The 17,816-nt window shown below is 33.0% G+C and overlaps 3 protein-coding genes across 4 annotated transcripts; 2 read left to right on the top strand and 1 right to left on the bottom strand.

Annotated features, from left to right (window-relative positions):
* The first annotated feature begins 1,471 nt into the window (after nucleotides 1–1,471).
* LOC107496497 (DExH-box ATP-dependent RNA helicase DExH6) lies at nucleotides 1,472–8,228 on the top strand. 2 transcript variants are annotated; one of them, XM_021127191.2, is made up of 15 exons: nucleotides 1,496–1,589; nucleotides 1,744–1,815; nucleotides 1,987–2,077; nucleotides 2,204–2,513; nucleotides 2,653–2,727; nucleotides 2,944–2,988; nucleotides 3,195–3,285; nucleotides 3,371–3,429; nucleotides 3,601–3,750; nucleotides 4,608–4,660; nucleotides 4,868–4,901; nucleotides 5,045–5,134; nucleotides 5,218–6,228; nucleotides 6,465–7,586; nucleotides 7,685–8,228. In XM_021127191.2, exons 1-15 carry the CDS (start codon nucleotides 1,511–1,513, stop codon nucleotides 7,955–7,957), a joined length of 3,555 nt encoding a protein of 1,184 aa, XP_020982850.1. In that variant the 5' UTR covers nucleotides 1,496–1,510; the 3' UTR covers nucleotides 7,958–8,228. The 2 variants fall into 2 exon arrangements, with proteins under 2 accessions (XP_015973252.1, XP_020982850.1); XM_016117766.3 differs by having other exon boundaries at nucleotides 1,472–1,815.
* Nucleotides 8,229–8,328: 100 nt separating this feature from the next.
* LOC107496498 (membrin-11) lies at nucleotides 8,329–10,169 on the bottom strand. Its single transcript, XM_016117767.3, has 4 exons — nucleotides 9,835–10,169; nucleotides 9,433–9,553; nucleotides 9,161–9,310; nucleotides 8,329–8,669 (listed from the first exon to the last, which is right to left on the bottom strand). Exons 1-4 carry the CDS (start codon nucleotides 10,059–10,061, stop codon nucleotides 8,508–8,510), a joined length of 660 nt encoding a protein of 219 aa, XP_015973253.1. The 5' UTR covers nucleotides 10,062–10,169; the 3' UTR covers nucleotides 8,329–8,507.
* Nucleotides 10,170–10,930: 761 nt separating this feature from the next.
* Nucleotides 10,931–13,081, top strand: LOC107496550 (uncharacterized). Its single transcript, XM_021127190.2, has 2 exons — nucleotides 10,931–11,352; nucleotides 12,884–13,081. The coding sequence occupies exon 1, from the start codon at nucleotides 11,049–11,051 to the stop codon at nucleotides 11,340–11,342; it is 294 nt and encodes a 97-aa protein (XP_020982849.1). The 5' UTR covers nucleotides 10,931–11,048; the 3' UTR covers nucleotides 11,343–11,352; nucleotides 12,884–13,081.
* The last annotated feature ends 4,735 nt before the right edge of the window (nucleotides 13,082–17,816 follow it).

Raw genomic sequence — 17,816 nt, 5'->3', positions numbered from 1 at the left:
TATCGAGAAGTAGAGAAGTCATATATTTCTACTTTTTCAAGAAGATGCAAATTAACTTTTTGGAAAGTTAAAAACTTTTTCTAAGATGGTGTCAAACACGTAGACCGTGACTTTTCATAATTCAAAAGTAAAAAAAAATAGCTTCTACTACTTCTCAAATGGGCTTTTAAGCCCATCTCTAACTTTTTAATTTTATTAGACAAATCAATTCTCATGTCAAAATAAAAAGTTAAACAAATTAATTTTTATCGTTATTCAATAAAGATATAATAAATTTTTAAAATTTTAAAAATTCTCAGATTAATTTTTTCATATGAACGAACTAGGTGCTGAGTTTAGTTGAGACAATGGAGGACCACGACCCTCCCAATTTTTTTATAAAAAAATTATTAATACTTCTTCGAAAAATAAAAAAATAATTCAATTGACTCAAATATTTTACTATGACTTAAAACACTCAAGTTTAATTTTCATTCTTACTTTTATTACACAATAATTTTTAATTTTAACATTAAAAACATGTTGGATTTGGACTGAACTGAATAGGCATTTGTTGACTTTCACAACACATCAAAATTAAAAGATAAAATCAAATCAAATAAAAAAATATCTAACAAAAAAAAAATCATCTAACAATCAAATCAAATAAAAAAGTTATCTCATAAAAAAGATCTTCTAATAAGATAAAAGATAAAAATTATTCGTTATAAAAACACGCTGCTTTGTTAGCAGCTTCTCTATTCATATTTTGCAGCTCTCTATTCAACAACCAATCATTCCTCTATTTTTGAGTTCAAATATAAAAAATTAGGTATTTTTTATTTATTTAATTTAATATTATTTTATATTTTATTATTTATTTAATTTAATTTTGTATATGATAAAATATATTAAAATATCTAATAAATATTGATATTATTGTATTTATATAAATTGATAAAAAAATTCAATAAATATTATAAATTGCTAAAAAGTTTAGTTCTGATTTAATTATTAAAAATTTTAAATCACTAAAAATTCGAAGAGTACCATTATAAATTATTTTGTATTTTTTATTTATAAAATTATTTATTTATTATCTTATTAACAACAAAATAATTATATTTATAAATTTAATTTTAATATAAATATTATTATTAATTTTGTTGTCTTTCCAAAATTTTGTTTTAAACTATGCCACTAGAACGAACAAAAATTTAGAGACTAATTTAATAATTAAATTTTGTTAAGACTTAATAAAATATCTTATCAAATATGTTTTAGGAACTTATTCAAGATATTACCGTGTGGCAGTAAATAAATATCTCAAAAAAATTCTTCGGCTTAACCAAAAAAGAGTTTGTTTCCATGTTGTAAATGGAGAGGTAAATTTTACTCGAAAAGGAAAACGAGAAATAAATAGAGACATAGCGAGAGATGAAAGGACGGAAAAGGACCTTGCTTCTGTCTCTTTTCAACCAAAAACGAAAAACCGAGGGGATCGGGTACGGGTATTCCTTCGGTATATACTATGAAGCCCACGCTGTTGTCAAATATCAACGACGAAGAAAAGAAGAAAAATTCATACACAAAACGCATAGCACAACCATAACTCACAACTTAGCCTCTTTTCTTCTTATTATTCTTCTCGTTTTCGATTTCTTCACTTGAGCTCATTCTTCTTCTTCTTCTTAATATTTTGACCGAAAGTAATGACGAAGAGAAAGGAGAAGAACAAAGGAAATCCACTTCAGCGTCAGAATCCCAAGGTTGAGGAAGTTACCAGGATCCGCATTTCACAGATTCTCGAACAGTTTCGAGCTTCCAAAGATGAAGGTCAGCTTCACCGTTTTGTGTTTGAAATTATAGTGCACTGTTTTTCCGCCCCTAAAAAATTGGACTTTTACAGTTCTTATTGGTTATATGCATTCCAGGTGTTTGTTGTTTTGTCAAATTTTGAATTGAAATTTGGATTTTTTATTTTTTATTTTTTTCCCCGACTTGCAGTGTACAAATTTGAAGCTGGTTTGTCGAATGAAGACCGTGCTTTGGTGCATCAATTAGCCCAGAAAATGGGGTTTAAGTCTAAAAGTTCTGGGTGAGTGATAACAGGAGCAACATACAAAGTTGTCTCCATTCTCAAGTGGATTGGTTGCTAATAGAATGTGATTTGTTTGGTTTTGTGCTTATTTTTTTAATGTCAAGTTTCGTGCTGCTTTTGTAGGTATGGGAAAGAAAGGAGGGTGGCTGTTCATAAAATAAAAAAGAAAGTTGAAACCAATAATGGGTTTGGGAATCTTCCTTGTTTTGCATTTTCTCAGGAGGCAAGCCAGGTACTAGGTAATTTATTTGCCCATTATCCGCCTGGTGATGGAAGCCTGTGGGAGATGATTGGAGAGGATAGTGGCTCTACTGAGAAATTCAAACCGAAGAAAGATGACATTTTTGCTAGACCTTCTATGTCGAAAGCTGATATTGCTAAGAAAATGGAAGCCCTTAACTCTAGAATCATGACAACCTCAAACCTGAAACAGGTCCATTCTTATTCCTCCCTTTTGTAGTCAATGGCAATATATACATTTTGTTGGTCGGATGCTTTTCTGCCATCACTCTTATTATGTAGTATGTGGTAGTCTTCTTAATGATTCATTTACTTGATTTCCATTCATTCAGATCACTGAAGATAGATCTAAGCTGCCGATTGCATCCTTCAAGGATACCATTGTGACAACTATTGAATCTCACCAGGTTAATTTACTATTTTGCTTTGTAAAATTGCCTTAGACATGCTTCTGCTTGATAGCTCGCTTGCAAATTGAACAATAATGAAGCTTATCTAATATTGTTAAGTAAGACTTTTTGTTTTAAATCTATTTCAATATAACAATTGATTTGAATTGAATTTGAGGATTAGATTTTGGTATGTGGTTTGGTCTTAATATTCTTTTCTTCTATTTCAAACAGGTAGTTCTGATATCTGGTGAGACAGGTTGTGGAAAGACTACTCAGGTTACCAACTCTTTGCTTTGCCTTTAATCTTTATTATGGTGCAACTATGTATACATAAATGTCAACTACTCTTTTCAAAATGATAATTTTTTAGTCATATACTATTTTTGATGATTGGTTCATTAGGACATTTACCGTGTTAGGTTAAACATTTCCCTTTCCCTGTCCTACTGTCCTACTTAACTTGAAGTTGAAACATGACTCAGGTTCCTCAATTTATTTTGGATCATATGTGGAGTAAGGGTGAGGTATGCAAAATAGTTTGCACCCAGCCTCGACGTATCTCTGCAACTTCAGGTGTGCATCATTTTCAAACTTGGCTTTCTCAATTTTCATATTTTATACTTTATTGACATTTTCATTCTTCTGTTTCTATGTCTAGTGTCTGACAGAATAGCCAGTGAGAGAGGAGAGGGTATTGGAGAAAGTGTAGGATATAAGGTAATTTTATTTATATATCGTGTGTGTTGATGCGATACTCTATGCGCCCAATTTTTAAGATGTTTTGGTCTTTCAACCTTTTCATACATTGGTTGCTTGCATCTTATTCTTGGTAGCATGTTACTAGTTTTATTTGTGGTTTGCACCTTATACATTTAACAAACAATCCAGATACGACTGGAAGGCAAAGGTGGAAGAAACTCATCAATTGTGCTATGTACTACTGGAGTTCTCTTAAGGGTGTTGGTATCTAAAAGTTCTTGTTCATCAAAGACGGGGCCCATAAAGGATGACATTTCTGGCATTACTCACATAATTATGGTACATATTTTTGTTAATTTTTTTTCTCGTTTTATTTTTTAATATTTGGGTAGAGCACAATTGTATGTATTTTAGTCTTTGGGTAAAATACCTTATATTCTCACTTCTATACCACAACTGTTCAGTTTGAGTTATTAGGATGGCCGAAGATATTTGTTTATTAGGTATGATTAGTAAGATATCAGATGCGCTGGTCACCTGGAAATGCATATAGCTAGTGAATCCATTAGAATCTTAAAAGTTACATTTGAAAATCCGTAAATTAGATTTGCAGAGCCACATCATCATTTTATTGTATTGAGTTGAACTTAGATTTTTGAACAAGTTCGCCTTTTGTAATGAGTGAGGTCACAACTGATTCTATCATTGGTCAATAACACCGCAATTGCTATTATATGGTTGGTGAAAGTAGAAATTTTTTATTGTTATTCAACTTATTCTATAATATTAGAAAGTTATAACTGGTGTAACAGTTAGTGCTGAAAATTGTGTGTGAAAACTGATTATAGGAGTTAACATACATAGAGTGGTGACTATAACAATACAGACCAAAAGCAAAATTCAGTATGACCATTGTCCTTAAGATGGTCTCTACAGAAGTTTGTATACACCAAAAAGAGAAAAACAAAAAAAGAGGGGCAGGGGGTGCTCTGATGCTAGCTGTAATACTTTGTTGAAGGGAAATGATTTTTGAAATTTTCCTAAATTGCCTTGTGAGAACTGAAGTGGATTCAAATGTCTTTATATATTGTGTCATCAAGAGTCTTGGTGTGTTTGAAACATGTAATATGCATCCTTGGCCCTTGCCTTAGGCAAGCTTGCATTGGAAAATGAGGTGACATTCATTTCTTGTTCAGGATGAAATTCACGAAAGGGACCGATACTCAGACTTCATGTTGGCAATCATCAGGTATACCATTGAAAGGAACTCATTAGCCTTTATATGTTCGTGAGAGTAAAAGCAAGTGTATAATTTCTTGTTGCATATATAAGGAAGATTAAATTGGGGTTGTAGCTTAAACTTGTTGAAGATATCTTACTGCTAAAACTAATGGCTCAAAAGTTGGTTCTCTGAGTTTTTGGTCTAATATTCTGATTTTTGGTAACTTGTATGCAGAGACATGCTCCCTTCATATCCTCGTTTACGTCTGGTCAGTTCAAAGTTATTTAGTTTGCATATCTTCTTTTCTATTACTCTCATCCAGTCAAGTGTGTATTTAATTTGGTTATGTCAGTTCCCATCATTGACCAATATCTTTAACCTCTATTTTCTTGGTCACTTTAATATTTACAGGTACTTATGAGTGCTACAATTGATGCTGCGAGATTTTCTCAGTATTTTGGTGGATGCCCAATCATCAATGTTCCGGGATTCACTTATCCGGTATCTACACAGTTGTAGATTTGGATTAATTAATATTTCATACGTTGCTGCGATGTCTACCTGACTAACTGTTCTCTCTTCAGGTCAAAACTTTCTATCTGGAGGATGTACTTTCTATTATAAAATCCAATGATGGTGGTAATCATCTTGAAGATAATACCACATCTGAAACTCCAATAAACAACTGTGAGCTAAGTGAAGAAGAGAAGCTCTCTATTGATGAAGCTATTAATTTGGCTTGCTTTAATGATGAGTGGGAGATGCTGTCAGAGATGGTTTCTTCCGAAGGAAGCCTGAAACTGTTCAATTACCAGCATTCGTTAACTGGCCTTACTCCATTAATGGTGTTTGCCGGAAAAGGTAGGGTGGGTGATATGTGCATGCTCTTATCATTAGGGGCAGATTGCCATTTGAGGTCCCATGATGGAAACATTGCTCTAGAGATTGCCGAAAGGGAAAACCAGCAAGAAGCAGCCGAAATACTCAAAAAGCATATGGATAATAATTTTTCGAACTCCATTGAAGAGAAGCAGTTACTTGATAAATATCTTGCTACGGTCAACCCCGAACTTATTGATGAAGTTCTAATAGAGCAGCTGATAAGAAAAATATGCGTAGATTCAGAAGATGGAGGTATCCTTGTCTTTCTCCCAGGATGGGATGATATAAACAGAACACGTGAACGATTGCTTGCGTCCTCTTTTTTCAAGAATCAATCTAAGTTTATGGTCATAGCTCTGCATTCGATGGTTCCAAGCATGGAGCAGAGGAAGGTATTTAAGCGCCCACCTCATGGTTGCCGCAAAATAGTTCTTTCAACCAATATTGCTGAAACAGCCATCACCATTGATGATATAGTGTATGTCATAGATACAGGACGAATGAAAGAAAAAAGTTATGATCCTTATAATAATGTCTCAACTCTTCAATCATCTTGGGTTTCAAAAGCAAGTGCTAAGCAGCGAGAGGGTCGTGCTGGCCGCTGTCAACCTGGTATTTGCTATCATCTGTATTCAAAGATTCGAGCAGCTTCTTTGCCAGATTTTCAGATTCCAGAAATTAGGAGAATATCTATCGAGGAGCTTTGTCTGCAGGTACTCATCTTCTCCAATTGGTTACATTATGACATTGATGATTACTATATTTCAGGATAATGGTAAAATGTTTTCTCTTTTATCACCTAAAAATGCAAATTTTAAGAATGATAAAGTGGCCAGTTAGTGGCTTTTATATTCTTCACCACGGACATGGAATGGATTTTATATCACACAAGAAGATTATAATTTTCCCTTCACATTTGAGTTGTTCCTTTTTTTTGGGGTGATAATAGGTGAAGTTGCTTGACCCAACTTGCAAAATAGAAGAGTATCTTAGCAAGACATTAGATCCTCCGGTTTTAGAGTCCATACGTCATGCAATTTTAGTTCTACAAGATATTGGGGCATTGTCTACTGACGAAAAACTCACACAGCTCGGGGAGAAACTTGGTTCTCTCCCTGTTCACCCATTAACTAGCCGGATGCTTTTTTTTGCTATATTGATGGACTGTCTCAATCCGGCTTTAACGGTAGCATGTGCATCTGATTATAGAAATCCATTTACACTTCCAATGTTGCCTGAAGAAAGGAAGAGAGCTTCCGCTGCCAAGGCTGAGCTTGCTTCTCTATATGGGGGCTCTGGTGATCAATTCGCTGTTGTAGCTGCATTTGAATGCTGGAGTAATGCAAAGAATATGGGTCTAGAATCCCGCTTTTGTTCTCAGTATTTTGTTTCTTCGTCTGCTATGCATATGTTATCTGGCATGCGGAAGCAACTTCAGAAAGAACTCGTTCGAAGTGGCTTTGTTCCTGAAGATTCTACGAGTTACAGCATGAATGCGCATGACCCTGGTGTACTCCATGCAGTTCTAGTCGCAGGTTTGTATCCAATGGTTGGGAGATTTTCGCCAAACAAAAAAGGGAAAAGGGCCATAATTGAAACTGCTGGTGGGGATAAAGTTCGCTTGCACAATCATTCCATAAATTTTAAGTTGTCATTAAAGAAAAACGCAGAGCACACGTTAATTGTGTATGATGAGATTACTCGCGGCGACATGGGAATGAGCATACGGAACTGTACAGTTGTTGGACCACTTCCACTCTTGTTGCTTTCAACAGAGATTGCTGTTGCCCCAGCACAGGATAATGATAACGGTGATGGGGGTGATGGAAGTGATTATGACAACGATGACGATAATGATGAAGAGAGCGAAGATGAAGATGAAGTCAAACTCGAAGACGCAATGGAAGTTGATAACAAATCCAGTGGTGACAGAGAAGATAAGATTATGTCTTCTCCTGAAAATATGGTTAAAGTAATCATGGACCGGTGGCTTTATTTTGGTTCAACAGCAATGGATGTTGCTCAGCTTTACTGTCTGAGAGAGCGATTATCAGCAGCAATTCTATACAAAGTAACTAAAAGCAATTTCATTTATCTTATGTTTTTTCTATGTTTTTAATTGCTTCAGTCTTTTGGTGCATTTTATTTCATAGTAGTTTACATTTTCAGGTGACACATCCAAGAAATTCTCTTCCTCCAATGCTAGGGGCATCTATGCAGGCTATAGCTTGTATCCTGTCATGCGACGGTTGTTCAGGTTTGCCGGTGACATCGGATGGCGTGGACACACTGGCTACTATGGTCAATACAACATATTTGGGCAAGCCAGCTCCGGGAACAAGGCGACTGGGGAAGAAGCAAAAAGGGCAGTCTACAGAACATATAAATTCCGAGGGGAGTCAAATCCCTGGGCCTTCTAAAGGCAGCATATCTGCATCTTAGGAGCTCCCCGTCACATGATAGATTTCCAATTTTAGTGTGCTGTTTTACAATATCATCGTTCATATGGAATGCTTGGTAGAAAATGTTCAACACAGAGTTGTGTTTAGGTTATATAGAGACCAAATGCCAACAAAAAGTTTAAATTTCGGTTAGCAGACCCACGAGTTTTATGTTCATTCAGCGGATATATTAATGCTGCACAATTCGGGGAATGGATTTTCAGTTGAATTAGGAACATTTTTTATGGAATGCAGAGTCTTTGTACGTAGAAGCCATCATCTGTATTAAAATTCTTCATCAACTTTTTGACTAGTATGGTAATATCTTGAATACGAAATAATAATGAACCAAAAATAACAAATTCGAAAAGGTTAATAAGAACAAAACTATATAGGCTTAGATTCTATCTAGCTCAAATATCAGGTGTAAAGAATACAAGCAAATTTTAAACGACCTTAGTTATTCAAGGTACAAAACATTTTTTATAGACAAATCTATTTGCATATACTTTTCACAAAGGAAGATACGAACTCTTGAAAGATGGTCTTGTCTAGCGTCTCCATATAACAAAAGCAAACAAGAAAATGACAGTTAAAAGCATGCCTGCATATTTGATCCACTGATCAACACGGTTACGTCTCTCAATTAGCCTCAAAACAGAATTTGACATCCCCACTGTGTTCAGCACATCCAATGCTTTCCTATGAGCATTCTGCAGCAATCATTTAGTGTTAACATTGCTAGAAACGAAATCTAAAGCAACATTTTAAATTTAGCTTTTAACCAAAGAAGAGACAGAAGCTACACTTGTTCAAAACCAACTTATTAGTCACAAATGAAGAAAATGAACTATTTCTTCAAGAAGTGCTATGTAAACAACAGTTTTGACAAATATATATAACTATACAAAAAGTAAAAGAGATGTCTGTTTCGAACTTGTTATGCCGTTTCATTAAACACCTTTTTAACTTGTGTGTGGTTGTTGAGTATAGTTGTCAAAAACTAGTTGTTAAAAAATATACTAATACATGTAATCTATCATTCATAACGGATAATTAAAAAAAGTGATTATAGCTAAACATAAACAATAGTTTTAATCTAAGTGTTTGTTAATCCTATCTTTCATATCTTTCAGGCCATGGATCAAGTATATTATCATCGTATTAAATGTATGAAAGGAAGGCAAAGGAAGAATGAAGATACCTTCAAGCGTTCCCTTTGCCCATGTATTGATGAAAGGATGGTTTCCCCAAGTGCAGTAGAATTCTGCAGCTCAAGCCTTGAGTTTCGAACTGATTGCATAGCTTGTGCCTCCTCATCAAAGATCCTCAAAACATGGCTGGATTCCCCATTCTGCCACATCAAATTAACAAAAATCAAATCAATCATGCATGCATCAAAATCAAGCAAGAACATAAAAACAGTAATAGAGAGAATCACCAAAACCAGAGCATGATGAAAATTCAAGTACATACTGCTCGTCCCAGAAGCTCTGCTCTCTCTTTAGCTTCTGTGATCCGTTTCTGATTTTTTATGTTATATTTATCTAAAGACTGTTTCAGAGAGTCAGCCTCTTCAGCTATCTGTTCCACTTTTCTGCACCAAAATTCACATAGCAACCACTTCAACATCAACCACTGGCAAAAAAAAACAGATTCCAAACTTTGCTACCACACTAGTTACCGTATTGGATATTCTTCTTCTAAACTACAATGTACACAAACTGCATGCATTTATTTTACCGATTGCAGATACTTCGTTTATTTCAGAAGCATCATGGCCTAATAACTAACGTGTTGCAGAACCAGAGTTTTCTATTAGAAATTATTAAGAATAGGTTAAAAAACGGGCGAAAGAGGAGATGATTTGGAACGAACCTTTTCCAGAGATCTCGCTGAGATTTGGCGGCGATGGAGCGCCAGAATCGATCCATCTGGACGCATAGGGATTGGATCTGAGAGATGTCATTGGAGAGGGAGAGGGAGAGATCGGAGGAGGCGGAGTAGTCGAGGCGCTCGAGGCGTTCCACGCCGTCACGCGTCTTCAGGAGGAGCTTCTTCGCGCTTTGGTAAACATCCGATAGCGTTGCTCCGCCACCTTCCATGGTGGCGCTCAGTGCTGGTGGTAACTGTGGTGGTTTTTCCGGATGAGAAGCTAAACGTCAGAGAGAGAACCTGTGAATTGAAGGAACGTAGAAATCGGAGAAACCCCAAATATTTTCTTTTTTATTATAAAAAAATGTTAGTTTTTTAACATTTCCTTTTGAAAATATTTACTTTCTAACAATAAAAATATTTCTTTTCTTAGAGATTAAGCTCCCTCGTTGTTTATAAAAAAAATATACTACTTATTTATACTATATATTGAGATCTATGAAAAAAATTAGAAAAGTAATACAACAAATGAACAAATATTATGTCAACAGATAAAGAGAGAATACAAAAATTTTGTTTGAAAAAATTTCTAATGTGTTGTATGTACATTTTTTTTTTATCTTTTATGTATACTTCTTACATTCACATTTCATAATACTCGGGAGAAAAACAAAACAAATAAAAAATTTACTCAAGATATTTAGTATGTATGGATTTTTTTTTTAAATAAATGTTACATGCATTACTTTCGTTTTAATCTTGTGTATACATATTCTATTTTTGCTATTAAAAAAATGATAAAATTAAAAAAATGAGATAATACAAAATGTTTAATTTTTCTACTATAATAAACTATCATTTCTAACAATTTATATATATATATATTTAGTTAATTTACATTTTTTATTTAAAATTATCAATATTCAAATATTTTATGACTAGATTTTTTTTGGGGTCATTTTATGACTAGAAATGAGTGGTTGTAGTTGTACACGGGCTTTTGGGCTAGTTGGTTGAAGATCCCTTATATGATTTGAGAATTGAGACATGATGAAGCCCAAAGTAAAAGCCCTTTTCATTCTTCCATGGTTGGTGAGTTTGGATTCTTTGCTTCATTTTCTGTTTTTGGATTCTCTGGTTTTGAAGAATAGTATTATCAAGAATCAGCATTTTATTCTCAATCTCCCCCAATTTTCTAGGGTTTTTGAGGATCCCAAATGGCGCTGAGGAACTTCGTCAACGAGATCAGGGGTTTGAAGGTGAAGGAGCTTCCCAACTACATCAAGCCCAAGTTATCTCTCGATTACATCAAGAACTCCTTTAACCGCGGATTGGATAACTACTACACCAAGTACATCGAAACCAGTTCTCCTGATCCACTCTACCATGTTTGCTTCGGCGGCATGGTTTTGTCCTACCTCGTTAATCTTCCCGAGGAGCGCCGCCATTACGAGCACCTCGAGCACGAGCGCCTCGCTAAGGCACACGGTTCCGCCGCCGCCCACCATTGATCTCCAATCGGTACTTTTTAATCTTTTTTTTTTATTTGTGGTTTTAGGGTTTATGATGTAGATAGATCTAGAATTCGGTTGGTTGTTGGTAATTTTAGGGTTGATTGTGTTAGGTGCTTTATATGTGGGTAGAAATGGGGATAATTTCCGTGGGTGAGATGTATTTGTAGAATTAATTACAAGCCTTAGGGTTTGATTTTGGTAACGTGTGATTGAAGAGGATTCTTACTGTGCTAGTCAATGCCGGACTTGGATATATTAGTGAAAGTGTTTGACCTTTTCTATCAGCAAGCATCTCAAGAGTCAAAGATGCAGTGGTGGATTGGATTTTGATGTAGTGAAATTTACACTGATATGTTATCAAATTTGAGTACTACTACTTTTGATTTGTTTGGATTGCTTGTTTGGTATGTTTTCAGTTTGGTGATATGTTATATGTCTTTGAGAGTTTGAGGTGTAGTGATCAGGATTGCATTATGATCCATGCCTGTTTGGGTATCCTTGAAATGATAACATCGGTGGAAGGAGTTGTTGGCTGAATTTTTTTGGGAGGTTTTGTTGTGATAATAAGTGGAAGTTCTCACCTTGGATGAGTGGGAAATGGAGCATCTTGCATAAGTTTCTGTATTATTTGTCATTCCATCTTGAAATGATTTTTGTGTGAGCAGTTGTTAGCTTTGTTTGGCTGTTTGCTATATACAAAATTCTTTTGACCCTTTGGGAACTGCAGATGAGGGTGTTGTTTTAAATTGAGTGGTGATTGATGATGATCCGTTGCTGCAATTGTGTATGAGAAATTGAGAATAGAGTTATACTTAGTTTTGACATGATGGTGCATTTTGACTTTTGGAGGCCACGTCTTTCTATTAGAATTTATTACTGATGTTTCATGTGTTTGTGGACTTATAAATAGTTGTTCTAAACAATTGATATTATTTTATTCCTGCAGATGATTGGTTGAGCTATAATTGTACCAAAATACACAATTTGTGATCTTTTCGTAGCACACGTTTTTAGTTTTAGCTGCTGTATGACTCTTCCTCCTCTGTGTTTGAAATTATGGGCATGTTGTTTAGGGTTCGGAATTTACATATTAACTATGATGCTGTTTGATAACATTGTTTGCCGTTTCTTTCCAATAAAGGGTGCAGCACTTTTAGATGTCCAACTCACAAATCACCGGTTCTCTTTGATCCTTTTGTTTGCTCCAAAATTTTCAGATTTAGAAGTATTTATTGGGCATAGCCAAGCTAGTTAGAAATATTTATGGAATGTACTTAACATGACATGACAATGAAATCGGTGGGCGGCTGAAATGCCTTATTTTTTAAATACTTGCTATAGTGTGGGATAAATGATAAAAACTGACTGTATCAGAACTTCATAGTGTAGCAGAGCCCTCGCTGTGTCCAAAGTTCAAAACGTTCAAACTGTTTGCGCAGATGATTATGTTTTGAATCTCAATAGTTTCATGACGTGTTTGTTTTTTATCTTATTATGTGGTTGTTGATATATGACTTAATTGATTTCTGCATTTGCAGGTTCCTGGTTGTTGAGTTGGAGATGGTCCGCTTGCATAATCATTCTGTTTGAAAATCTGAAAAATCAAGGCTTAACAATGCTGTTGCCTTCAATGTATTTCAGCGCTTAGATGGTTAAATAAGTTTTATTTGATACAATACTGGTTTCCTTGCATTAAAAATGCCAATGGAATTTGTGGAAGGTGAACATATTTCTTGGTCTCTTACTAGGCTGAGTCCTCTTCACGTGATTTTTTTTTAATTTTTTAAACTAAAAATATTGATTGGAATAGGGGGATGAGTAGGGATGCCAAATGAGCCTAAACCCGTCAGGGTGGCCCGTGTAGCCCGCCATTAGAAAATTGAGCGCCACACTTTGAAAGCCTGCTTAAACCATGGGCTTTGGTGGGGCGGGACGGGTCTCCTTGGTGGACTCAACGCTTTTTTTTTGTCCATGTTGATTTTATTATTGTTTCAAAAAATTTGGTTTATGATTATGTTTATTACATATTTATAATTATAAAGATCTCAATATTTGTGAATTTAAAAATTATAATTTTTTATGTTTTTAAAAATTATAAATTTATTAAAATAATTGTAAAATTATATATATTATTTAATTATTTAATATTTAATAAAAAAAGATTTGGCAGGTCTGTCAGTTCGTTATTAGGCGGGACAGGGAGAGATTTCAGGATCGTCTCATTAAACGGGATGGGGTAGGCTTTTCCGTTTGCCACCCACCCATAGGGATGAGAATTCAACAAAGGATTAGCCTAAAATAAGGCGCATAGGATGTGCGCGCATAAATAGTTAAATGTTTAATCCAAAACGATCAAAAAGCGTTTAACCGAAAACAAAACCTTGGCTTATTAATTAGGGATTCTAAGTCAACTCTATTCAATGTAATGAAGAAATGTAAAATTACAAAGAAGAGCTAAGAGTGTCTTATTATATGGATATTTCTTCCGGAGCAATTTATTAAGCTCAATATAGATGAATCTTTTTATGCACATAATAATAATGCAGCATGTGGAGGTTTGTTTTGAGATTATTTGGGTAGGTTCATTTCGGCTTTCTCTTGCAACATTGAAAGTGTTCAATTAAGCATGCAAAATTATGGGATATTATTGAAAGATAGGTTAGTGATACAACATATTATCGTTGAGTCTGATTTATAGCTAAGTTTTGTAAAGAAGGTTCCTTTCCACTTATCCTTGCAGTACTTTGATTGAAGATATTAAAATTTTGTCAAGAAGAATTCATAATGCGAGATGGAGTCATTTGCTCAGAGAAGCTAATTATGCAGGAGAGCATCTAATAAAGAATGGGCAAGAAGTTCTCTTTAGATTACACACTTTAGACTTCTCCATTCTGATTTTATGTCAATTTTATCTTTTGATTTGTTTAGATCTCCCATATTAAAAGGATCTTGATTTTCTTTGTTTTGTTTTTATTTCTTTTGGGGTTTATAATCCCGTTAATTCACCCAAAAAAAAAATCAATTTAGTTTGGCCGGAATAATCAACTCACTCATCTGGTTAAGTAAGTATTGGGAGTTTGAATCTCGTTTTGTATATACAAAAATTCATTGGTCAGTGGTATACCCTTAAATAAAGTTCAGATTTACATTTACAGTAGATGAATTCTTATTCTATCAGAATGAAAAAGTGAAAACCAAAAGAAAATTTTCTAAATTCTACTAAAGTACTAATAATAATGAAATAATCATACATAGGTTAGGACAATGAAGTAGGTCAAGCCATGAAGACGAAGCAGCAGCTTCAACAAACACCTCTTCCAGAATTAAACCCACCAATGCAATTAATCTCTTTTAGGAAATCTGATACACTTACAACATACATAATTACAAGTTTAGATTATTCAGTTGGTGTGGAAAATAGTTAATCAAGTCAACTAACCTGCTACAATCATATATTTATGGCAAATTACATGACATAATATCTCAACACGTGTCTACTCTAAACATTGCCCCAATCAACCAAATCCTTTTTTTAATTAAAACTTGCTTAATTTTTATGTGATTGGCTATATTATATTATTTCTTTATTTTATGCTTTTCTTCTTGTTGAGAGGTTAACCGCTTATCACACCTTGGATCGGAGAAGGTACATGATTATTAATTAGTAGATAGCTAGTTATACTTTTTGTGTTTATTTTATAATATAATATATAATTGAGTGTAGAATGATTCAAGTTTGACTATATATTCAAGTGAAGTTATAGCTAGCTAGTTTTTATTTAGTGGCGGTAGAAAATGATTAAGACAGCATATAATATTTTGTTTGAATATTCGTGTACTATATAAATACGTATGCTCCTTTCTTTGTTTTATATATTCCTTTCATATTTAGAAATCATATCAACATACATGAAAAAAAAATTGTGTATTTTGAAAGTAAATAAATATTTTTATTCTATGTTATTTATTTTGTTAGATTAATGTTAGTTTTTATTTTAAATTTTAAAATTTTTAAGATTTTATTTTATTAATATTTAAATTAATAATAAATTTACAATATTAAAATAAAAGATAATTAATTGATCTCCACCACACACACGCACACACACTACAAGAAAATATCAGAATAGCGACCGATTTAGCGATCGATATAGAATTTCTATAACCAAAAAAATATTGGTCGCTAAATCGATTGCTAAATTATATTCAGCGACTGATTTTAGCAACTAATAACATCGGTCACTACTAACAATCGAATTAGCGACTGATAAGATTTTAATACAACCAGAATAAAATTGGTCACTAAAATCGATCGCTATTTTTTCATTTAGCGACCGAATTAGCAACCAAAATAAAAAGTAATGTTTTTAGGATTGTTGGTCACAAAATCGGTCGCTATTTTTTATTTTAGCGACCGATTTTGCAACTGATAGTGAAAGGCTGAACAAGTATATGGTTGCTAATTCAGTTGCTAACGTACTGGTCACTAAATCGATTACTAATTATTAAGTTAGTGACTGATTTTAGTGGCTAATAAAATCAGTTACTAATAACTACCAAATTAGCGACCGATTAGTTTTATACCATTAGAATAAAAATGCGCATATATATATGTGTGTGTGTATGCGCCAATTATTACAATAAGGTGAGCTGAGTGAAATTTAGACATGTGATATGATTAGGACTACTGCACATGACGAATTTATACAGCAATAATGTATGACTTTTGTTGCATTATTTTGGTAAAGTAGATATAGGTGTAGTCAACAAATTAAACTTAAACTTTACCCTAAAATGAACAATGAAATTGTGCGGATAGAAACAAACTTTTATCCATATATCATAATTTTATATTGCATAAGCATGCACAATAATCTCAAGAATATTAATTGGTAATTAAGAACCTTTTTATGTTAGATTATCTTAAACCGCATGTTAATTACCTACTTTTCATGCTAACATTCACACGCAACATGAAGAGAAAAGTTGACAATAACTACACCAAGTTTATTTCTCACCAAAATCAAGGTAGCTAATGATTCCTTTATTAGTGCATTTTATTATAATTTAAGTTTAATACCTTCACATTGTAAATAATTTTTTGTACATGTTATAAATAGTGTCTATAATTATAAGATTTGAGTCCTCTAAATTTTAAATTTTACTTTAAAAAGTAAAATATGATTTTTCACTATTTATTTTATAGGTAAGACCAAAAGAAAATATGAGAGAAAAATTATTCAAGGATAAGAGATTTTATTTTAATTCTCTAAAGTAAAAATTCAAAATTTAAAGAATCTAAATTCATAATTATAATAGTTATAGTAGTATATATAACTTTAGCAACACCTTTTTTAAAATTAAAATAATATTTTTTAATTCTAAAATAAAAGTTATATTATTAAAATATAAAAAAATGTGAATTTAATTTTTTAACAATTCTTTTTAAATATTACTAAATTTTTTTAGTCACTATGATTAAATATATGCATTTAAATAATTTTTTGTTGTCCACAGTGTCAATACTGCATGCATAAAGCGAGATTCGAACCCGCAACACTTATTTAATCGAACGAGTGAGTTGACCACTCAACCAATTCAAGTTGATTAAATAACTTCTTAATACAGTGAAACATGATTGAATGTCTGTATATAAGATTTATACTATTAGGCACAAAAATTAAATTCATATATATGAACTTATATTTAATCATTTATTTTAAAACCTTCAAAATATTTAAATAATAATGGTGCCGTGAGAAAGAGTATTTATTTGAGCGTGAGAATCATTTTCAAGAATTGAGGCGCATGTTGTTTAGTTTCATTGAAACTTGGTATATATATAGTGGAAAAAATTAATTAAATATATAGATAAATAGAGAACATTCTTATTCTTAATACTAACAACAATAATGAGGAAGTAGAACACATAACCCTAGCTAGCTAAATTGGAAACTTGGTATATATAGTGCGCATGAAAAGAACAAGTTGTTCAGAAATTCTGTGTAGTTTACTTTACAGCATGGCCCTTTATCTATCTTTGTGTGTGTGTGTATATATATATATATATATGCATGGAACAATAATAATATTGCGGCTATTGGATATTACATAGCACAAACCATACCTACATAGATATGCATCTTTCAACTTCAATCACCAAACTAATTAAATAGGTGTGAAGAGTGTGTTTGTGATTTTTTAAGAATGAAGAATGTGTGTAGGTAGTTTTAAAACTTGTTAAAATATAATAATATTACTGAAAAAAGTTAATGTATCCTTAATTATTTCCTAGAAGATGAAATTCTTAATGAGGGTATTTTTCTTTATGATTTCCGAAAAGAAAAATCTAGTAATAATAAGAGTTTATATTGGGTGTCGTTAAATTATTAGGAAACAAAATTCAATAAAAAAAATAATTTTTATTTGTTAGTGTGTTTGACAAAATTTTAGTAATGAAAGTTAAAAAAT

The sequence above is a fragment of the Arachis duranensis genome, chromosome 7, assembly GCF_000817695.3.
Source record: "Arachis duranensis cultivar V14167 chromosome 7, aradu.V14167.gnm2.J7QH, whole genome shotgun sequence".
Classification (NCBI taxonomy): Eukaryota; Viridiplantae; Streptophyta; class Magnoliopsida; order Fabales; family Fabaceae; genus Arachis; species Arachis duranensis.
The sequence above is the reverse complement of the archived record's forward strand: the minus strand, read 5'-3'. Positions and strand labels throughout refer to the sequence as shown.